General features: G+C 38.4%; 1 protein-coding gene across 4 annotated transcripts in view; it reads left to right on the top strand.

The window, feature by feature from the left end:
* The window catches only part of PARD3B (par-3 family cell polarity regulator beta), a 1021205-nt gene that overhangs the window by 288265 nt on the left and 708014 nt on the right, over positions 1–24926 (top strand). For all 4 annotated transcript variants that reach the window (XM_063429810.1, XM_063429811.1, XM_063429813.1 and 1 more), the window contains 3 exons: positions 15018–15109; positions 21763–21849; positions 24113–24238. In XM_063429810.1, coding sequence (XP_063285880.1) covers positions 15018–15109; positions 21763–21849; positions 24113–24238 — 305 coding nt within the window. The remainder of the gene's footprint in view (positions 1–15017; positions 15110–21762; positions 21850–24112; positions 24239–24926) is intronic.

The following is a 24926-nucleotide window of genomic DNA, read 5'->3' as shown; positions in this document are numbered from 1 at the left end:
TTCAAAGGAACAAGCTGGGGGTATAGTTTTCCTGCTGTTGTATGATTGGTTGAAAGATGTAAATGGATTTTGTGTAGTCATTTCTGTTACGCATTCCATAGACCATAAACATCGCCATGACTCGTGCTAAATGATATTCATGTTTCTCCATAAAGCATCAAAACATTTATTGGTGTATGTGCAACATTACCCAGGAAAAAAGAACAAGGAGTGACACTATGCCTTTATACAACAAAAATGGTAAACGTTTAAGTACCTAGGTGACATATTATTAGTGGTGGTCTCTTCCTCACATTGATACATTAATTTACTGTGATATTGTTACTATCTGGGCCTAGAGTATTATTTTACGTAAAAAATAATAATAAAAACAAAACCAAAAAAAGAAAACAATCAAACCATAATGAACTTCAATTAAACACAAAGAAAGAACTTGGAAAAATGAATTTGGGAGTCAAACTTTTAGGCTGGTATGACCTAAAGATCAGAACAGCTACATGTATGCATGCTTTGCGCTTACAAAGTTTGTGAGATAACCTGAACAAACTGGCGCTTTCTGGCTATCCAGGATGTCTGGTGTTCTAAAGGCTGTAGTGGTTATGGTGCTTGGAGTGTTATTTGTTTTCTATCTTGCTTGAGTTGTGGATAGAAGGTGAAATACATAGATTATTAGTGGTCTGAATCATGATGAAAATATGGTTATTTTGAACAAATTCCTTTCTGGTGCACTTGATGGTTGTCTCTCATTTTGACAGTTAAAGCTGTTCTTGATCAGTTTGACAGTAGAAAGGGGAGTTTTCTGCCCCAACTGCAAGCACTCCTTGCTCACCAACTACAGTTGACTAGTGATGTCGCGAACATAAATTTTTCCGTTCGCAAACGCAAACTTCCGCAAATGTTCGCGAACCGCCATAGACTTCAATAAGCAGGCAAATTTTAAAACCCACAGGGACTCTTTCTGGCCACAATAGTGATGGAAAAGTTGTTTCAAGGGGACTAACACCTGGACTGTGGCATGCCGGAGGGGGATCCATGGCAAAACTACCATGGAAAATTACATAGTTGATGCAGAGTCTGGTTTTAATCCATAAAGTGCATAAATCACCTAACATTCCTAAATTGTTTGGAATAACGTGCTTTAAAACATCAGGTATGATGTTGTATCGATCAGGTATTATGCCCGCTTTACAGTGACAGACCAAACTCCCCGTTTAACGCACCGCAAACAACCGCAAACAGTCCATTTGCACAACCGCAAACTCCCCATTTGCACAAGGTTGGACACCAAGCTATCCATGTCCCGTTCCTTGTCCTCACTGATGTCATTGTAGGTCTCTTCCTCCACCCAGCCACATACAACACCAAGGGTCCCCGAAAGGTGACAAAAAGCCCCCTGTATTTTTTTTTTAAATGTACACTACTGTTACACCAGATATGAGTTGCACTGGTGTGACACTGTGCCCTGGAACGCACACGTGTGAAGGAAACTGACTGCTATTATTTCAGTCAAATTTCTAGTTTTTTTTTTTTTTTTTAATGTACACTACTGTTACACCAGATATGAGTTGCACTGGTGTGACACTGTGCCCTGGCAGGCCCTGAAACGCACACATGTGAAGGAAACTGACTGCTATTATATTACAGTCAAAAAAGTTTTTTTTTTTTAAATGCAAGCTATTGTGCCCCCAAAACGTTCGTGTGTGGGGGTGCTGGAATGACGTGGACCAATGGGAGCCTGACTCAACTTTTGGCACCCACTGCCCCTTTAAGAGCGAGCTCGTGACTCGAGCCGTGCTCCTAGTGCCAGGCGGGCCACGTGATCGATCACTGCGGTCAGTGCACGCGGCTAAGTCAGAAGAGGAGATCAAGCCGCATGCGGCTCGTGTGGAGGCAGGAGTGATCCAGCCACGCACGGCTCAAGCTTAGGAGCCAGGTCGTCCCAGGATAAGGTAAATACAGCCACAACCACTTATCCCAATCACACACCTTTCCTAACGTCCTATCCCATTAAAAGCATATTACCGCATATTTAAAAAAACAGACCCCCTACTTCATCCAGGTTACCGATCGATGGTTCGATATTCTGAGCCCTCTCTGATTTACTGTACACGAGTATTCGATATTCCCACAAATTTTATATAGCATTTTATGTTTGTTTGAGACATATTACCGCGTATTTAAAAAAAACAGACCCCCTACTTCATCCAGGTTACCGATCGATGGTTCGATATTCTGAGCCCTCTCTGATTTACTGTACACGAGTATTCGATATTCCCACAAATTTTATATAGCATTTTATGTTTGTTTGAGACCACCTTAAAAATATTGGATATCGCTAAAAATCATGATCACTATATACTTTCTGTATAATAAACACAGGTTACTGGCTATGGGAGGGATAATGTATATTAAACACAGGTTACTGGCTATGGAGGGATAATGTATAATAAACACAGGTTACTGGCTATGGGAGGATAATGTATAATAGACACAGGTTACTGGCTATGGGAGGGATAATGTATATTAAACACAGGTTACTGGCTATGGAGGGATAATGTATAATAAACACAGGTTACTGGCTATGGGAGGATAATGTATAATAGACACAGGTTACTGGCTATGGGGAGGATAATGTATAATAAACACAGGTAACTGGCTATGGGGGGATAATGTATAATAAACACAGGTTACTGGTTGTGGGGGGATAATGTATAATAAACACAGGTTACTGGCTATGGGGGAGATAATGTATAATAAACACAGGTTACTGGCTATGGGAGGATAATGTATAATAAACACAGGTTACTGGCTATGGGAGGATAATGTATAATAAACACAGGTTACTGGCTGTGGGAGGATAATGTATAATAAACACAAACAAAAAAAAAAGAAAAAAAAAGAATGCAGCTTCAGAATTAATCTAAATTGTATGCTGTCTGTGAGGGAGGGTCTGCTGCTGATTGGCTGGAATGTGTCTGCTGACTGTGAGGAACAGGGTCAAAGTTTACTCAATGATGACGAATAGGGGGCGGACCGAACATCGCATATGTTCGCCGTCCGTGGCGAACGCAAACATGCTATGTTCGCCGGGAACTATTCGCCAGCGAACCGTTCGGGACATCACTACAGTTGACCTCTATGGTTTTCCAGGTCTCCACGTATTAAAAAGCTCACTAGAGTCCATGGATTACAGTTTTAAATACACTGAGATTAAGGCTAACAGTGTTTCATTGTTTTATTTCGAATCAAATATGTTGCCAAAGCAACAAATCGTTTATCACTGTCCAAATATATATGGCCTGCAGTGTTTTTAATCTGTAGTTTATATTGAATGGCTTTTAATCTACTTTTGGTCTTCTAAATTTTAAATACTATTTGAAATATTTGCTAGGGTTTGCTTAGCATAGGTTTTCCAAGAGTTTCTAAATTTGTGTGGCCAACTCCAACATGTGGGTTGTTTGTGTCGACACGATAGTTTTAAACCGCACAAATATGTCGCTAATCGTGATAGAGATGATGCTTTTAATGGTTCTTTACAATCATGTTTCCTTTGTTTTTCTACCCTGTGTGGAATAAGAAACTGTCTGTTTTTCCCTAGAGCGAGCATTGCTCCATTGTACAGCGCTATGGAGTTTGCTGGTGCTATATAAATGATAATAATAAAAAAACAATGGTAGGTAATAACCCCCCAACTCCACCAAAAATAAATAAATAATGAAATAAAACCAAAAGACCTGAATGAGATTGGTGAAAATGGTTCTTGCTATAAGAGGGGTGTGTCTATTACTTTTGATTTTAACAATTACATTGAAATATTGCTCACACAGTTTCCAGTGCCGGGACTCCTCCTTCTCATTCACAGCAGCCTCCAGCTTCTCCACAGCAGCCTCCAGCTTCTCATTCAAAGACGTCATCATGCCTACTGACGTATTTGCAATCTTTTTCATTCCACTGCACCTCACAGAGAAGCAACGGATTGGAACTAGACATGCGCGGCCAAATGGTGCGGTCCTCCAACCAAATGATGCTAGCGGTAGCATCTGATTCCCAAAGTGAATTTTATTCAGTCTGGTGGAGGAAGTGACGGTAGTGTCATTAGTGAAGAGCACCAAAAGAGACGGATTTAACCCTGTAATGTAAACATTACAGTTTCTTTAAAAAAACAAACAAAAAAAAATGCATTTTATATTGCCGGGTTAAAAACTAAAGGACCACTTCATTGAGATATTGGGTGACTAGATTGTTCCTTTAAAGTTTTATTTTAAATTAAATGTATGACGTTGGGAACAAATAAAGTAAACCTTTCCAATCCAAGCCTTTCATTATATTTCTCTAGTTTAAAACATGTCTCTCAAGGTAGGAGTTTTAATTAACACCACTGGCGATCACCAGCTTATTGAGAAGTAGTTCAGTGGAAAGTATATAAAAATGCTATGAATGTTTAAAGAACGTCATCTTGGTAAATTAAGCACTTTGAAACCATGAGTTTGCTAAATTTTTTTTAGAAACAATGGGTGTTACAAATGTTTTGCCGTGTAATTTTACAGCATCATATTTGTTCTATCAATATAAAGCTATTTATGGTTTCTTCACATTATGTATTTAAAACCACGAACAAAAGGTTTGTAATGCTACTTATTAAAGCACTTACAGAGAAGGAAAATAATAAAGCCTCCTCTGTTGACACATTATGAAAATTATGCATAAAAATACATGCTAAAAAAATAAACTCAACAAATTACTTGTGTGGTCTCTACTGTTTAGAGAGTCGTGAAGACGTTCCCAGAGTTTTGAGAAATTCTGCATTATCTTGGAAGAGTCTGACAAATTGCAGCCAATCTAATCTCCCATACAGAAGTATGGGAAAAGCACCAAGTATGCTTGTGTGTGATATTGTATGCCATGGACACATACAGTGCTTTTTGATAGAGATATGTGGAGGTACTTGGGTCAATAATACACATGCAAATTATCTGGTTGTTCTTCTGTTTTCAGCAGTCCATTGGACTGCACACTGCCAAAAAAAAAATTGGTTAGTCTAAATTGATCCTTCAACAAAAAAATAAATAAATATATATTTATTTTTTTATGTATATACATATATACATACACACACATATAGACTGGACATATCCCATTTTAAATACCCTGGGTTTGCAAATGGTATGCCATGATGGAGCCAATTCTCATTCCTCGGCTGCCATATGGTCTCAAAGGCAACATAGACCCAGCTAACCAAACTGACTAATTTCAATGTGTAAAAACTGAAACAGTCAAGCCCCATATTTGACCTTGTAACTTTCCAAACCACCATGAAACCTGTACATAGGGGGGCGTTGTTGTACTCATGGGACATCACAGCATACAAATATGTGTGTTTTATTGCATTAAAAGCCAAGAGTACCATGACACTTACAGTTAACATGCCATGCAGAACTTGGAAAATAATAAAATGTCTTAATTTCTCACACTATTTTAGATTTTTCTCATATTAAATTGTGTTCCATGTATCGATGTTTGATGTGAAATGAAAGCCCTATTTCGTTTTTTGTGCACTTAATATGAACGAAATAGATTATAGATGAACAAAAATATAGCTCAAATTCGAAGTTTTGTTTTGGTTCAGAACTTGGACAATTGCCTCCGTCCTAAAGGGGTTAACCATTAATCCTATTTTTCTTTTATCCATCAATCATCTTTTCTGAGGGTACCATGGACAGAACCCTGAATCACAAAGCAAACAAAATGGCTCATTAATTCATTATTTCATTTGTTTGGTGATTCGGAGTTACCGAATTCAGATGACTGATTATTTTTAACCTGAATGCAATCTTAAATATTTAATGCACAGCTTTAATATTATATGTTTCTCTTAGCATTATGGAGTGTCCCCTATACAGAATTTGTCCTTGAGTCATAGCTGCCCATAATGTAGGCTGCCTTACCCTGGAAATACTATATATATTTTTTTTTTTTTTTAAACATTATAACCCTCTTCTAAGCCTTTTGATCCCAACACCAAATAGCCAGACAAAAGAAACCTTCAGCATGTGCAAACCTTGGCCTTGAAATCCAAGCTCTTGCTACTGAAAATGCTTTCTTTAACGGTACAGCCACTATTGCCAGTAACCCACTAAACCTCTTAATTAACAATTTCTTCTTTAAGGCACCCAGTAGTTCAGATTTAATTTAACAGATGAAACGAAATTAAAGGCAACGATGGCCAGGCATGATCTTTACACACGTAACGTTCTTATGGTGTGCTTAGGCCTATTAAGCACTTTACTATCTCATACTTTTTTCCTCCACAGTTCCATAGAAATATTTTCAGCATATTTTCTCTATAAATGGCTCTAATGGACAGACAGTAAAAAATATCTTGTTTTTTGAGGACCAGAGTTACGATTCCATGACTTTTCTCTTAACCATCCAATTTACCGTGTTATGGTCTTTATTTGGTAGATAACAGCTGCAGTGCTTTTGCATTGTTCTCTGTCAGCATCTTAGTGGAATCATTGAGAGGACATTGTAGTGCTGTATTATATAAAAACCTTCTCAGATGTTCAGTTCTCTAAATTCTACCCTTGAACAGCAGCATGAATACTAGAAAACCTCTTTCGTTGATAAAGTATAGGTTGAATATTGAACCATTAGCATTGCAGATCCCAATTATGGGTTTTTATCTGGGAATGCATGCATTTTATTTTAGTTCTAACGGTTTCACAAGGGGAATATTAATCGGATATGTGTAAAATCCATATTATAGTAAAGAACATATATGTATAGTAGTCCCTTATAACTGTCTGCCAGTTCTATATTATAGTAAACTCAAAGCAAGTTCTGCATATCACGGTTATTAATAAATGTTATTTTTTAAAGATTCCACCTTTGCCCCCCCACCCTCTGGGTTCCTCTCCCGCCGGGCTGAAGGGGGAGGAATGGGTTAAATTCTTGCCTTTCTCCAGCACCGGGCTCCCTCGGCGCTGGGGACTCTCACCCCTCTTCCGATGTCATCTGCCTAATGCGCATGCACGGCAAGAGCCGTGCGCACATTCAATCAGTCCATAGAAAAGCATTTCTCAATGTTTTCCTGTGGACGTTGGCGTCTTCTCACTGTGAAAATCACAGTGAGAAGCGTGGAACCGCCTCAAGCGGCTGTCGATGAGACAGCCACTAGAGGCTGGATTAACCCTAATGTAAACATAGCAGTTTCTCTTAAACTGCTATGTTTACAGCTGCAGGGTTAACCCTAGATGGACCTGGCACCCAGACCACTTCATTGAGCTGAAGTGGTCTGGGTGCCTACAGTGGTCCTTTAAATATTCGGTACATAAACTATAGGTAGGGAGGAACTGAAAACATAAATTGCCCCAAAAGAGAAATAAAGCCTCGCCTTGTGTGTAAATCCTTGTACGTAAACACTTTTTGTGAGCTGCTCAGCCATCTTGCAGCATGTGATGGCTGGTGAGCTTACAATCTAAATTCTGAAAAAATAAAAATGCCCAACATGCATTACTCTTCCCAGTTACTATTAGTTTTTACTATAAGCAATTTCATAAGCTTCAGATGTATCATGATTATTTTGCATTGAAACTGTAGTCTGTTGAAGCCTTTCACAGACATCCCAAGTCTCACGGAGGTTCCGGGAGACTCCCGCATTTTCAATGCTGCTCCCTGACACCCGCAAATCATCTAGAATATCCTGGAAATAACACGCACAATCTGACATATAATGTATATCTTATTATGTGTGTCTGATTTCACGGATATTCTATATGATTTGCGGCCACCCCGATGGGTATTATTCCTGAACCCAGTCGGGTGCTGTGGCCCTTTAAGAACTTGACCCTGCATTATCTTCTGGTGTTCTTAAAAATTCCCTACCCGTAAAAATTGCATGGAATTCACCGGAAGTGAGGCTGAATCAGCTGTAGGTCGTTTTACTTGTGTGGGACGCTTGCACCCCACCAGGAGGAGGGGATGGGATTTTTACGGTGGCGCCGGGCGCATGCACAGCATTCACAACGGTCTGGGAAAGCTTTGTGTGCAAATGCACCGGCGTGGCGGCTGTCCGGGGGAATATGCAGTAGCTGGTGAAAATGCAGTAGCTGGTGAAAACACCTCCCGAAAACAAGTTTTTGCGGGTTGGGATGTCTGCTTTCATTACTATTTTCAAAAAAAGGGAAAAAAGAACCGCACTCCAATCAGGTGAAGAAAAGGGTGCTACAACTGGACCAAGGGTCAGCACCCACCCAAAGGAGAAGATACAAATAGTAAAAAATAAAAAGGATCTAGGCCCTCCAAATATCTTCGAATTGGAACAAGTGAGACAGCGCTTTCATTACTAGGCAATCCAAAAATTCCATAATTTGAAACATTCAGTTCTGTCTATTCAAATGTCTCTCAGTTTATCATGAGCTTTCTTAGTTCTCTTGAGCCACTGAATGGTCATGGATGGTGACTAAAGAATTAAAGTATACACACTTGAAGAGATGCACAAATTATCCAGCTGAATATACTCCACATTTCCATGTAATGCAGCAAGTGTACAAGGATTAGGAGAGATGTCCTTGTGAACCTCACTGCAGTAACTGCAAATCATAACACTTTGCAAACAATGTTTGAATATCAAATGTGTTTTGTTGTTTAACATTTTTTTTTATTTGTTTTCTATTTAAAATTTATTAACTATATGTTAAGGTCGTCATAGCCTCTAGTGTCCCATTAGTGACAAAATACCCATGGAATCAGACTGTCTCTACTGAGAACCTGCTTCATTGATCAGTTGTCATATAATGTACTTAATCTGGATAGACGATTTCTGGGTAATGACAAACCCAATCATCAATCAGTATTGCAAGAGCACTACCTTATGAAAGAGACTGTCGCCCAGTAAATGGCTAGTAAATGTTCGCATTGTATAGCATTCGGGAAGTGGTCAAATATTAAGTAGCCTGTATCAATTCCTTTTGTCATCCTGCCATCTGGAGATTTATGTTTTTAGCTGAAGGCATCTCAGAAGTGACCTCTCGTCAGGCGAGATGGGTTTTATGGATTTTGATGTGTTTACATTAGTGCCATGGGGGTCTGAGTAAAGTACATTAAAGCTAATGCATCACCTGCTGTCACAATCCCTTACAGTTTGGGACAAACCTTTCCAAATAAGGAGCAAATAGACACAAGTGATAACGCCCCCGCATATTGGCAGACTATTCCATCCCTCTCCAAAGCTTTTAGTTTATTGCTTGACAATGGCTCTTTATTTAACAGCAATCGGTAAACACCATTATTAATAATCTAAGAAAAAGTTCAAATGCAGAGTGCCACTTAAAGAGTACAGTAAATGGCAAACCTACTTTGTTAGCTGCATCCATTCTCAATACTCTCCCGAAACACTCCATTTAAAGTTACACAGGTTTTTCCTTATTTATTTGAAAGTTTTGTTAAAATAAATGTGCAAGATCTGTACGCTATATGGATTATTTAATAAACTTTCACGTGTTCTTTCTACTCTCTGTTGCCTTAAACTAAATGATAAAATAAATGTATACATCAAATATAATGCACTTTCTTTTCTTGTTGGGATGATGTCCGTCATCACATAGCCAATGAAAATTGAGGACAGCAACTGTTTTATAAGTTAAACATGCATTCCAAGTACAATAACCACTTCAGGTTTTTTTTTTGTAAACTCTTCCGGTTTGACAAACTGTTTTGACGTTGATTCGTCACTTACAGTTGCTTTTAACAATTAGAATCTTATGTTTGTTTGTTTTTTATACATTATTAAAGCCCAATCCTGTGAATATTCAGTTAGTGGTTGAAATGATTTAATGCTATATGATATATCGTTATATTTTATCTATTTTTTTTTTTTCTTTTTTCATCATTCATGTGTTATGAACACTATGCTGTTACTATCTCTTGAAAATGTATACCGGTACTTTCTTTGTTCAATAAACGTTGCATGATGATAGAAAAACATTGCATGCATTAGACCTCTAGGCATTTGTTAATACACTATTACATGTATGTATTTCATTCTTCTAAGATATGGGTGATTTATCTAAATGTATGAAACTGTTTATAATCATTAAAGGAACACTATAAGGTCAGGAACACAAACATTTATTCCTGACCCTATACTGTTAAAAACACGATCTACTCTACACCCTCCCCCTCATCCCCCTTCCCCCCCCAAATATTGTAAAATCTTACCTTTATTGCAGTGTGCTGGCAATGGCGCTGCCCCTGATCTCCTTGACTGACATCATCAGAAGTGTTGATCGGAGCCAATCACAATGCTTTCCCATGTGAAGGCATTGGATTGGCTGAGCTTGTCAAAGAGGCAGATCAGGGTCACAGCCAGCACAATCCAAACACAGGCCTGTCCAATCAGCATCTCCTCATTGAGCTGCATTGAATCTATGAGGAAGGTTCAGTGTCTCCATGCAGAGGGTGGAGAGACTGAATGGCAGTCAAAGTATGGAGCACGGCCCCCAGGTAGCACCTCCAGCAGCCTTCTGAGCAGTGGCCAGCGGAGGTATATTGAAGTTGTAATGTAAACACTTCCTTTTCTCTGAAAAAAAATAATGTTTACTGCAAAAAGCCTGAAGGGAATGATTATACTCACAAGCACAAATACAATAACCTGTAGTTGTTCTGGTGAGTATAGTGTTTAATTTTCGAGACTCACTTGTCCACAACCAAAGCTGTGTTCAGTGACCCTACTATGTTTTTGCATTTGTTTATATTTTCCATTCCTCCCCCCGAAACTTTAACCCATGCAGCATTCTTTTTTTTTTTTTTTTCTTTTTTTTTTTTAGGGGGGGGGGGTTTAAAGCACAAATTTCCTTCAAGTATAAGTTTAAGATATTTTAAACGTTTTCCTTTAAACTCATTTAAACATAAATGTTATGAGTTCATTTGTGCAGAATAGTTTCATGAGGTTATTTCTTAGGAATTTAACAAATGCCTCTTTATTCTTAAGTGTATGATGTGTCCCTGGCTGTGTACTGCTAAGAAGCCTGTTTGCGTATTCTGTAAAGTATAACAGTTTGTTCATTGGAGTTTGTATTTAGCATAACCATTGAAGAAATACATCTGATGGAGACTTCTCTGTAGTTTGAACATTTTTAAACGCAATATTTTTCTTGATTGATCTATCAGCTCATGAAAATGTATTTCAAACTACAAAGACGATAGTCCATTTCAACGCTGTATACTCTTAACAGTCTCTAAAATAAACATATAACTAACTTCTTTGGTGTAATGGAGCCTTCTGACTCCACTTTAAATTGCATCTGCCTTGCAAATAAGACATGGTAACACTTTAAGGAGAATATACACTGAGCAGCCGCAACATTAAAACCACCTGCCCAATATCGTGTAGGGCCCCCTCGTGCTACCAAAAAACTGTCAGGGCATGGACTCCATAAGACCTCTGAATGTGTCCTGTGGTATCTGGAACCAAGACATTGGCAGCAGATCCCTTAAGTTCTACAAATTGCGGGGCAGGGCCGGACCGCCGAGCTGGATGGTCGACAGCGAGACCAGCTCCTGCAGCCGAAGTCTAAGCAGGCTTAAAAAATCATGATTCCTGGCACAAAACCATCTGGCAACGGGGGCCATCAGCGGGCAGAAAGCCCCGGATCTAGGGTGAGGCTAGCTGAACAGGCTTCAGTCCCCTAGAGGAGGATCCCTCACTGACACTACCGAGGCCTACTCCGGCGGTGAGCTGGGCGGACGGCTGCTGCCTGCCGTTCAGCGCTCAGTCAGTCCCGCGGGGAACCGGCCCCATACCCCCCCCTATGGACCAGGGGGGGTGATCCCGGTCCCCACCCTCGAGACCCGCAAAACAAGCAAGGCAAAACAGCAAGGCCGCCAAGATCCGCACTACAGGCGCGGAGGCCATGTGGGATGGTGTTGAGTCCAGAGCCTGCACAGGCTACTTACCCGCAGCGGCAGTACAAAGAGCGGACTGTAAACACCAACGGCACAGATCCTTACTGCAGCCATCCACCTGCAGGCACCCTCGAACCCCAACAATCCACCCACCTTCACTAAAGCCACCCTCAGAGGCCTCACGCTGGGTCCCGGTATTTCCTCCCTCCTCTGGGCAGGGAAACAAGACATCCCACACAGACATCAGCTGCACTGGGGAGCTTACCGGCACAGGGAGAAGCAAACGAACAATCGCCCAAACCCCTGTTGGATCCTCATAAGCAGCAGGAACACAGCAGAGAACCTGCCCAGCACCCATTGAATGGCAGCAGACCAGGCATCCTGGTACAACACATTGGCAGCTGAAGGGGGTAACTCTCACCCACCTAAAGAGGGACTTCCTACCACAGAGACTGTCTTACCTCCAACCATCTTACCCTCAGGAACTCTGTGCCATTATCGACTGAAATCTGCTACCTGCAGGTATACTCCATCCACTAGCTTGCCTCTAGACCACCCTGTAAACATGAGTAAAATCTAACCAGCCTGTCTTTAGTTAACTATTATTTAAGGGAATCACATAGTATGTTTAACTACTATTCCAATATACATCCCTCACTTAAGCATAAGTTAGGCGAAACTACATCAAGGGTCCGAAACTAAAGCGACGACGTATACTTTAATTCTTAACCTCAAGCTACTGTTACCAAACGATAGAATTATTCATTATGACCAACCAGCATGTACCTAGCCTGTTTTATAAATATCAAAATAAGTGCGTACCTTCTAACTGCTATATAACAGTTATTTCACTAAATGTCGATTACCAGAGCTTGCATCACTACGTTTATTACTCAAGTGTTATAATATTATCTATACTGAAGCCTGTTTCTTTAACTTAAAAAAAAGTGCAATTGTCTCTCATGCCATGACACTGTATACAAATGTTTGACCACATTAAGCTTGTAGATGCTGTTGTGGCGCTACCAGCCTGTATGTTATTACTTTCTTGCACACCAAAATAAAGAATTTAAAAGTTCTACAAATTGCGAGGTGGAACCTCTATGGATTGGATTTGTTGGACCCGGCCAACCACCTGATGTACAAGAAAATTTGATTCATCAGACCAGGCAACAGTTACTCCATGGTCCAATTCTGTTGCTCACATCCCCATTGATGGCACTTTAAGCAGTGGAGAGGGCTCAGCAATAGGCACTCTGACCGGTCTGATGCCATGGAAGTCCCATTCACAGCAAACTGTGAGGCACCTTCTATCCTATCATGGCTAGCATTAAGTTTATCAGCAATTTGAGCTGCAGTAGCTTTTCTGTGTGATTGGATCCAACGGGTTAGCCGTCTGCAGAACACAAACATGAAATCTAGGTTATGGCATTGCGAAGTCCAGAACATTAAGATCTTTTCAGATCCAAACAGGCAGGTAAGTTTGTAGCGACATCTACACACTTACAGGCAGTTTATGTGTTTCTGTCATTGTGTATTTTCTTCCTATTTCACAAAGCACCTTAACGTTCTACTTTATGCACCATAATCACTACAGATTATTGAAGTGGTTATGGTACTAAAGTGAGCCTATGGATGCAGTCCCTTGGTTTTCTTCTTTTTTTTTTTTTTTTTAGCAGTTTGACAAAAAAAAAGCGTTCTACCTAGCACCCAAAGCTCAGTCTTTTGCATTTACAGACGTTGCAATATCCGTCCACCTGTGGACAGCAATGGTAGTTGGAGGGAGCTGCTGGCAGGTAGACCAGTGCTTTAAGTCTGTCAACGTTTAATGGCTTAACACGATGCTTTGTGTGCCAAGGAGAGCGCTAGTTTTTATCAAACTGCTCAAACTCAGGTTGACCGGAAACTAGGGATCAGCACCCAAAGACACTTTGCATTATATATACTACTTTGAGCCATTATGGATCTCTAACTTAGAGTATCCTATAAAAGTGCCCATGCTTTGTTTGATAATATTATTCACATTGTGTATCAGTTGCTTTTGTATAGAAATTAAATAACAGATTTCAAAGACCATCTTCCTTTCCGAGCACTAAGGAATACTGGGAGTTATCTGGTACTGTAAAGTATCTATTCTGATTGGCTGTTAACATTAAATGCTTTCTCTAAAGCCTTAGTTGTTATATCATCACATTACCGTAATTACAATTAAATGCACGGTATATCAGGTAGGTGAGAATGATAATCTGTTTTGAATATATTTTAAATGAAGACTAATTATTTTAGAGACTGCACCACTTTAGCTTGCCAGAGGCTGACCTTGTCATGCGTGCTTTTATGGGTGACAGATTTACATTAAAGTGCACTTGTCCTGACAAATGGGACTTGGTGTCTCCTTTTAAGGCAGAACATTCCACGTACACCTTGTTTTATCAGGTTGTTTTATCAGATGGGGGGGGGGGGGGTAGGAGAGGGGGAGAGAAGGGAAGTACAGTAATGTTTAATTGATGTGCTTTCTCAAAACAATGTTTAAGATTTCTTAAATAAGAAAAAATTCCAGGATATAGAGCATGAGAGGTGGCATTGAATCTAACATGGCTGCTATAGTGCTTGAAAACGAGAAAAAAGTTGAGTTATGGAAAATTAGCAGTCATCTGGTTGGAGATGATAGAGAAACCACTGGTAAAACTATGTACACGTGTCATAACATTTTAAATTATAAGGCATTCAGCAACATGTATGTATATGACTGTGTATATATGTGTGTGTGTAATATATTTGACTTTCTTACCCCCCTGGGTGGTATTTTGTGTATTCCTCATTCTCGGGTCCTCTACCATAAGCCTCGGGTTACATAAAAATATTTTGTAATACACAAATATTGTATATCAAGTTATAAAAATTGTCTCACTTGTAACACATTTATCATGTATCATTGTTATAGAAAATGTTATCTTTAGGACTTACATGTTTGTCTGATTTGTCTGATATTTAGCAACATCATGTATTTTTACTCCTTATAAACAAGGTGATATCGCAGATAGTCTTGTGTCTTGATTGATCTAAAAAAAGATATTTACTATAGTGATACTTTTTTGTTTTTTTCCCCCCAGGTACGATCTAAGGTACTTACAGGAGAGGAACAGAACAATCTCACTTGGCAAGAAGAGCATCTAAGAATTCAGAAGTTCAAAAATGACTACAGGTAACGTGTGTTTTTCTTTCTCTATTTTGTTCTCTGTGTGACGTGTCACTGACACTCCTTGTTGTAAGGGAAATGAAAACACTTTGCTGTGGATCCAGTAATAGGACTAATTGCATGCTTATATTACAGCTCAGATATGATCACAGTGTGGATAGATTACAACGAATTGCAGACCCTCCAGGACCCCACAGGATTAGAGCAAATAACATATTTGTTTTAGAAGTGTATTGAAGTAAACCATATGGTCTCACTTAAAAGCGTGTCGCCACTAATTACAGTCATCCTTGGCATTCATAGCTCCAAGGACCATCTATTCGAGCAACGTTTTTCAAAACACCTCTTTTCTACAAATCAAATAGATTATTTATCCAGCATCTTTGTGTAGTAGAGATGGTTAGTTCTGTCTCTATCTCTATTAGAATTGGGCCATCTACACACTTTCTGTTGAATTAAAGGATTCCTTTTGTTTGTGCAACAGTATGTCTTCCTCAGCTAATCCAACAGTGATTACCAAATGCTAAGGACATCTTCACTAACCCCATCAATAAGGGAAATCAATTTGCCCCTTTGAATCGATGTGCACAAGGGCATTTTGTCTATTTTTGAGGAACAGAGGTCTATGCCTTGGCTGTTACAGTGCAGTTTGATCTCCTTAGCGGCTGTCACACTTCTAAAAGGGACACTCCAGACCCCTAATGTACTTTAGCTTGCTCAAATGCTTTAAGTGTGAAGAGTGTGCCCGATTTGTTTTTTCATTTTACAAATGGTACAGATTTCAACAGAAATTGGCAATTGTGTAAATTAACCTAGTTACACCCCCTGGCTGACAATCAGACGACCAGCTCTGTTGGTTCCTGCTTTAGTTAGCTCAGTGGAACTAAACTAAATGGGTAATTGCCTTGCAAATACTTCTCATTGAGCTGCATTGGGAAGTCTGTGATTGGACAGCCACAGAAAGTCTGGGCGGGGTTTGAAGAGGACGGCTTGCAAAAGCTGCAGACAAGAGAACTGCAGCTTATGCAAGCTGTTTTATCTATACCTCCAGTAAAAAAACAAAAAAACCTAATTAAATGCCGCATCTCCTCCTCTTCCTTACGTCAGCCGATGGGTGAGACTGATCCCGCCCGCCGGCTGAGGAGACCCAATGCGCATGCGCGGCAATGTAGCGCATGCACATTAGAGCTCTCCCTAGGAAAGCATTGACAATGCTTTTCAGTGCTTTCCTATGGGGAATTGAGCAACGCTGGAGGTCCTCACAAAACCTGTGCTATAGACACAGAAGTGCCCTCTAGTGGCTGTCTAGTAGACAGCCACTAGAGGAGGAGTTAACCCTGCAAGGTAATTATTGCAGTTTATAAAAAACTGCAATAATTACACTTGCAGGGTTAAGGGAGTTGGCACCCAGACCACTCCAATGTGCAGAAGTGGTCTGGGTGCCTGGAGTGTCCCTTTAATTATGATGGGCAATGACCAGAAGTTATCACATAGTATAGAAGACTGTGTTGATATAGGCACAACACTGGGCTGCATTACTACATTTTAGTAAATAAACACCCAAATCTCGTTTTTGTGATTATATATAGGCAAGACTGTCTTAGTGTGGTGCAATTTTGCATAGCTCAGTTATGAGTATCAGAAATCCAACAAAATACTGTGTATATTTTCATGAATACTTGTTCACAAAGAAAATGTGATCAAATGCTATGTGAACGAGAAGAATAATGCACATCTGACCTCACGCATATATTCTTTTCTTACAGACAGTACGGTTAAACATGACTCAAGCAATACTTTCTGAAAGTCCACCTCAGCATTTTTAAATTACACATAAGTAGGAAAAGTGTTTACATTTTTAAATCTACTGTTGTGCAAAACCAGATTTAAAAATAATACAAAATAAAAATTGGGTTATAAGCAAGTACAGTTTGTTAGCAGTGCTTCCAATTTCACGCCTTGTTGCTGCTAGCCGCACTTACCAGGGGGATCTACTAGCCAGGCCTTAAATAATACTCTCCAGTGCAAGCCTGGATAGTCCATAGCACACTGGGAATGATTGTGTACTCCACGGCTCAATTTTCACTGGATACTGCTAAAAGAAATGTGACTCTTATTTGGAGGCTCTCTGAGCTGGAACTTTTTGTTTGTTTTTGTTATCTATCCATTAATAAATTTTGGACTTCCACTGCACCATATTGAGTGTTTTTTTCCCCCTACGTTGACTAGTTGGGAACTAGCAGTTCCCTGCTTGGAGTGGAGCACCAGTGTTGGGCAGTGTTAAATAATTAGACATGTTTTGACCAATTACTCAATTTCTTGCATCACAGTGTAAAAAAATGAGTTTTCGGTGTTCCAACTAGTTCACAATTTGATGTATGTAAAGGGAAATTTGGCATAGAAACTAAACATATGGACCAAGAAACATTCGCTAAATCCTGGGTCCTATCATCATGGACATTTCCGTAACAAACTTTAACTGTTAAATTGCATGCTCTTTTAACACTAGGTTGCGATTTGTTGGAATGAAGCCCATCGAATATCATTACCCCAGTGCATATCCTGTGGGTTTCCTATTGGTTAATAACAAGCGATTCCTTGAATCTATCGTTCTCTTTAGAAACTGTGCTTCGAACACCCAACAGTTTGAGAGCCCTATTGATTTGTTTGTGGGCCATAGTACACACTTCAGGTTTATTCCTTCAATGTAACAAATGTACTGTATTGATGACATTTTACTTAGCAATATAACAGCACGGTATTAATCTATAAATGAGTTGTGTAAGATCTGGACAATGGAGGCTCCCAATGCATCTAGCGAGGCTTCTATCCACCAAGCATGTTGAAGTGGGTTTTAACAATTCCTAAAAAGAAGGGTGCTGAGTACATTTTATTCAGCTACACAAGAGGGATCAATGGCTTTTGTGTGGCTCGTTTTTTTTTGGGGTTTCTGATATTTAGGAATGATTGTTGCAAAGGACAGGGCACTGCTATTGTGTGTTTGAAGGTCGTGAAAGAAAGGCATGGAGGATTTCTAAATGTATAACTCTTAATACCCTTTCTGCTCCTTAGAAGCCGGGAGCTTATAAATGAGTCACATTTTCTATGTCACAAAGCTACAAATGTCAAACAGAGTGGTGAAAATATTGATGAATCAAATGATGGCATATATACCACTGTGTCTACTATTAATAATTCAGGAAATTGTTTTAGATGCAATTTGTTAGGGATAAACATGAATGTCTGGCAGAACATATTTTTTTTTTTTTTTTTTTTCTCTTTTGGATCAACAGCAAAAAACAGGTGTGAGGAAGGCTGAACTTGATGGACGCAAGTCTCTTTTCAGCTATCTAACTATGTAACTATGTAACACTTTAATGCATTTTAAATGGATAATTGATGAATTTTAAATAAATTCACACATATTAATAAGCCACCCTTCTCCTCTAACATACAGTAATTATGACTAGCTATGTTTATTTTTGTGAGTTACGCAGCCAAGCCAAAAAGTCTTACAGCCGACTTCAGCAATGCAAATGTTTGTGTACTACATATCCCATAAAACTTAAACAACCTAGCTTTTTAATGAAATCAAAGACCAGTTGTAAGCAAGTGCAAATTAAGTCATTATTTTATACCGGTTCTTTACTTTCCATAAATACAGAGGTATAGGCACACTTGGGAAATTTGAGAGTTGATCAACAAATATGATAAATTGGCTAATCTTTTATAATGGTTACATGTAACGTTTTTCATTTTATATATTTTTAAACACAACAAGTAATTAAAAATTAAATTTGAGCACATTGTTTTGTAATAAACACCAACCTCAACAATGATTTATAGGGAATACGAAGTGGGAGAGGTAATGGAGGTAAAGAAGAAGACTAGTGAGTTGCATACAATTGTATTTAAAAAAATTTTTGAAAATGTTGTTGCCAACCCATTTCATCAAGAACTATCAACAGACAATGTTTTATCAACATTCCCTTTGGTACAGAACTGGAAAAAAATAACAAAAAATTAGGACCATTGGGATTATTGAAGACTGGGCTGGTTCACTATTCTTTTTTTTTTTTTTTTTTTTTTAAGTTTATTCAAAATGTTTCTTTTTTTTTTACAAATATATCTTTATTAGATTTTAAATTTTTTGAATCATTATCAAGACATTTATATCATACAAAATATAAAAATGTAAACAATTACCACAGTATTGTTAGACATCCAACCCTCCAAACTTTATCATAAAACATCTTTCACAGTTCAATTCATACATCATACATTCTTACACTAGTGGGAGTAGGCAGCACCTTACAATAGGATTTAAACATGCATAGTCAATTTTATCTATTAACATTTCTGTGTATACATCACAAAAGATTGTTATTATTGCTCATTATTTTCTAAGAGTTTTAAGCATTTTTTCCCCATTTCATATTTCTGTACATTATCCTTCCTCTTAAAAAGCCCTATCTCGTTTTTAATCTGAAGTTTTAATTGTTTCTCCCAATGTTTGAACTCAATTGTCGCGGAACTCTTCCACCCCCGTGCTATCAAAATCTTTGCTGCCATAAAAGAATGACAGACCAGAAATTGTTCGTATTTTAATAACTCAGGCCATTGAAGGTGTAGGAGGGCCCTTATTGGAGATTGTTCTATAAGAATTTTGTCCCAAACATATATTTTTCTAAAAACCTCATCCCATAATCTCTTAATTAATCCACAACTCCACCAAATATGGATAAAACTTCCCAAATTACTTCCACATCTCCAACATATTTTAGATTCATTGTGATCAATTCTGTTTAATCTCATTGGCACTAAATACCAACGATAGCAAACTTTATACTGAGTCTCAAACAATATATCGTTGTGAACATTTCTTTTTAACTGTATCAACATATTCCCCCACTTTATTGGGTCTATTTTTAAATTACATTCTTTTCCCCAACTTTTTATTTGTTTAGACCTTATGTTTTTGGGGGTCGCTCTTATAAGGGCATAACAATTTGCCATATTTTTTCGAGTACTATTATTTCCAAAAATCTGTTTTATGAGGATACTACTACTAATATTACTCTTAGCAAGTGATTTGTCCATAAAGGATTTTATTCTTAAATATCGAAAAGCCTCAGCCTGAGGGAGACCGAATTCCCTAGACAGAGTTACAAAATCTTTGATTCTATCTCCTATTGTTATATCATCCAGAGTTTCAATTTTCCTATCCTTCCAAGAGTCTATTTTTAAATCTGGCAATAAGGCTTCTAATGTTTCTATCCTCATGAACCCAAAAATGTTTCCCAGGATTTTTAGTTTTTTTCTAATCTTATTCCATTCTTTCAACAGGTATTCTAGAATTACACTACTGATTTCTTTTTCAATTTTCTTGGGTTGCCAGATGTACCTAATCAGTTCTTTTCCATTTAGGGCCCGGGTCCCTAAGCCAAACCGGGCTGGTTCACTATTCTAAAACATCTCAACGTCCTATAATCTGACACTTTCAGACATCATTGCATTGAGGGGTTATAATGTTATACTGTTGGTACCTTACTCCCTCCAGATTACACAAATTAAATTAATCCCATACGGATACATGCTGGAGGGGTGTGGAAAAGGGGATCTTTGTGTCACATGCTGTGGTCGTGCCCTAAAATGAGACCTTATTGTAATTCGATACATAAATGAATTACAACTGTTGACAATAAATTGATAATTTGACAACGGAGCTTTGTCTCTTCAGTCAAATCCCGATAATATTTACCAAATTATAATAAAATTATACTAGGCCATATTCTAATTTCTGCATCGACAATTATCACCTGACACTGGAAAGCTATTCAATCACCACACATAAATGAGGTCATACAATACATATTTGAAAATAGACTAACTAACTTTCCGCTTACCAACACCTAAAACGGAAATTTTTAAACAAGAGTGGCTTTTATGGGAAGAAAACATCAGAATCAATTATACTATTTTGTAGTTCGTTCCTGACCGGATGATTGCTAATATGTTGTATATTTTTGATTGTATATAATAATAAAATGTATATGAAATTCCTTTTCATCAGGTGTGTAATTTAGGAAGAGAGGGATGGAGGGGTGAAAGAGCACATTTTTTTTTTCTTCTTTTTTTTTCATTTATAAAATCTGTTGTTGCTAAATAAAACAAGCTTTCAGGAATCACCTGTGTGTTGCTGAAAACGATTGGTATGCTCATAACATGCTGTGTACAAAAATATGGCTATGCGTATCATTATGCTTGCTGCGTAGACAGGTGAGCGGCTACAACAAAACCTCAAATTAAGTGATGGTAATAGCTGCCTTTGAACACACAGGCAAATTGACATGACCTCTTTCCCAATCAAAAGGTTACTGGCCTTTCCAGCAGCGAAGAGGTGAATAATGAAACTCTCCATCAACTGCTTTTGCGATGGGTGATCAAAACTTGGTCAAGCATGCCAGCGTCTCCATTATATAGAAATTTTCATTTCAATCCCTTTGCTCAATGAGATCTATTAGTTTTGCTGCAATGAACTGTCAAGTAATGCCATTAGCTTCAAAAAAATGCACTAAATGCCAGGATTTGTAATAACCATTTTCATCTGCTCCTGCCTCAATGAAACCTATGCTTATTTTTTCTTTTTTTACTACTAGTGAAATAACAAGAAAGGTAGAGATTTCGGGGGACGGTGGACCATTGGGAATCCATGTTGTGCCTTTTTTTTCTTCTCTTAGTGGAAGGTAAGAGTTGGTGATAAATAAAAAAACAAACTCTGCAAATTATACTTAATGTGCAGTCTGCCGAGACCGAGAAACATAAATCCTTTAAAAATTACATCTAACAAAGATGTTTTGGGCAACAGAATATGTTTTATGAACATTTCTTCTAATAATAAGTGATCAAATTCTGGGGAGCTTTTGTTTTTGTGTCTGTTTCCCCTTTAATATCCCAGATTCGTAGCATAGCTCAATCCATTTATTCCGCTTCTAAGACTGAATCCGTAATCCATAAATGGGACAAATACAGCTTTATGTTTTCGTTAAATGGCGTGTTTGTGCAATAAAAACATAGACATCTTCTTAATGGCACCAAAACAACTTTAGATTAATATAGCAGTTTTGGTGTATAGTTCAGTCTTACTGCTCAATTATCTGCCATTTTGGAGTTAAATCACTTTGTTTACACAGCTCTAGTCATGCCTTCCTGCATGTGACTTACATGGTCTTCCCAAACACATCTAATGTTTATACTTCCTTTATTACACATTCTGTTTATTGCTTATCTCTTGCTCTGTTAACAGCCTTCTAGACCCTCCAGGAGGCTACTGTGTGTAATTTAAGTTTCATTTACAGAGCAGGAGATACAAACTTTTAAAACGAGTTAACATTTCAATGAAAATGAAACAATTTTTTTTCATGCAAACTGTGTCAGTCACAGCCAGGGGATGTGTGGGTAGGGCTGCATAAACAGAAACAAAAGTGATTGAACGCTTAAATGGCAGAGAATTGAGCAGTGAAACTTCAGAGGCATGATCTATACACCAAAACTGCTTCATTAAGCTACAGTTATTTTGGTGACTATGGTATCCCTTTAAGAAGGTCCTAGAAATAAGACTTAACAACTTGCCCTCTTTAGTAGGGATGATCCCCACCCCATGGGGTGCAAAGTCTTCTCTTCCCATGTAATGGGTACTCTGTATTTTGAGTGTGTACCAGAGATTCTACAGTTTTGGACAGTCCCTGCAAATAACCATTTCCTTGGACGGTATAAAATAACACTCCAGGCCTCCAAGGTACCAATTGGGTTTAGAAATGCTGAGCAATATCCTTTAACAAAAAGAGTACTTTAATTTAAATAAACAATCTGTCTACTGAGAAAATACGTTCCTTTATGTATTGTTCATCTCTAATAGTTGTCTCTCCCATTTCCTGCAGTATGATCCACACTAGACACAGTGTTGGCAAACAGTTTTTACTTGCCTGGCCGTATGCAGTTTAATCTTTATTTTTCCCATTCTTAATTAACCTTTGCCAGCATGATTCCACGGGTAAATATTTTTAAGCTATGCGGCCTAATGAAGAGTTTTCATTGTGAAGGCAAGAAGCCTTCATCTGTAAGTGACTTAATATTGTCTTATAGGCTCACTGATCCATACATATACTTATGTCGTTCTAGTGGAGGTGGTGGACAGACCTTCAATGTCTGGAAATACAGACTAAAATGTCATAAGTACAAAGTAACCATTCAACTGCATAAAATTATATCTATGCCAGTCACCTGCACCGCCAGCAAACGCTGGCGTTTTATCCATTTGCGAAAGGGTTAGATCAGCATTCTAGTGGTTGTGTAGTTTAATCACTCGGAGAGCCTTAATCACTGAAATTAACCTATACCGTGCCAAATTTAACGGCTTAATTTGTAACTCTCATCACGTGAGCTTAAATAAAAATAAATGTTGTGCTCTGATATCGTCTTAAAAGCATTTTGCATTTGCCAAGGCATAAACCTATTTCATTCCTCTGTTTGCAATGATACAAAGCAAGAAAATATATTGGTTTAAAGGAAAGAGGAGAAAAACATGAAACACTGAGAAAAGATTTAAAAAAAAAAAAAAGTTTTGTTTTTTTTTAAAATGAATAATTCAATAAATTTGGTGAATAATTCAAGAAATTTGCACATTCTAGGTCACTTTTGAAGTTAACCATTTCTCCGGTTCACGTATTTTTCCAGGTTGACTTCAGTGACATAGAGCATGCAACTTGTAACTTTTCTGCCATTTCTAGTTTAGTGAAAAAAAAAAAATCAAAACCCTTACTCTCTCTGTGTTTGCATTACGTATGACCATCTTCATCTGTTTATACCAGTATATTACACTGGCGTATAGCTGCAATAAGGAGGTATAAGGACCGCTATGATATTTTGAATTCGGATCATCCATTACTAGTAATGATTTGAGGGTATTCATTTTCTAACTGCATAATCTTTTCTTTCTTTTCTGTTTAGGCCGTTAGGTTTATATATTCGGGGAATTGAGGAGAGCAGCCGTTCTAAGCGGGAGGGCCTGTTTCAAGAGAATGAATGCATTGTAAAAATTAACAATGTTGAACTTATGGACAGATCCTTCACCCAGTAAGTACTATAACGTGGAACATGTACCTTGACACAGTGGATCCATGTGCCTTTTATGAAACTTACACTGTCAGGATTATTTACTAACGTAAAAATCCAAAGTTTCAAATGTAATGTCAAAATGGCCAAAGTGGAAAAATTCTATAAGCCAGCTATGTTATTATTTTGACTACTATGACTCTAACCACTTAAGGACGGAGGACGTGCTATGCCATCCTTGGTGACCCGGCTTTAAATGCCAGCGGGTGGCATAGCCCGTCCCCGCCGTCCTATGTACTTACCCGCTCACCAGCGATCATGGTGAGGGAACTCACCTGGCATCTCAGGGAGTGCCCCTGCTGCTGTTGCGGCCCTCCTGGGCCTTGTGATCGCGAGGTCCTTGCGAGGCATAGCCGTCCACAGCAGTGCCCCTGCTGCCGTTGCGGCCCTCCTGGGCCTTGTGATCGCGAGGTCCTTGCGAGGCATAGCCGTCAACAGGTAGTTCCCCTGCTGCCTAAAAAAGTTTAAATAAAGTTTAAAACAAAATTAGATATACTTAGATCATTTATATATATATATATATATATATATAAAATAAATATGTAAATACGTTTAAATGATTTATTTTCCAATTGAATTTTTTAATCATTTAAATAGATATGTGTAATTTCGTTATAATTGTATTTTGATATTAATATATGTTAGCAAA

This window comes from Pelobates fuscus, chromosome 8 (assembly GCF_036172605.1).
Source record: "Pelobates fuscus isolate aPelFus1 chromosome 8, aPelFus1.pri, whole genome shotgun sequence".
Lineage (NCBI taxonomy): Eukaryota > Metazoa > Chordata > Amphibia > Anura > Pelobatidae > Pelobates > Pelobates fuscus.
Note: the sequence above shows the minus strand (reverse complement) of the source record. Positions and strands in the feature narration are given on the sequence as shown.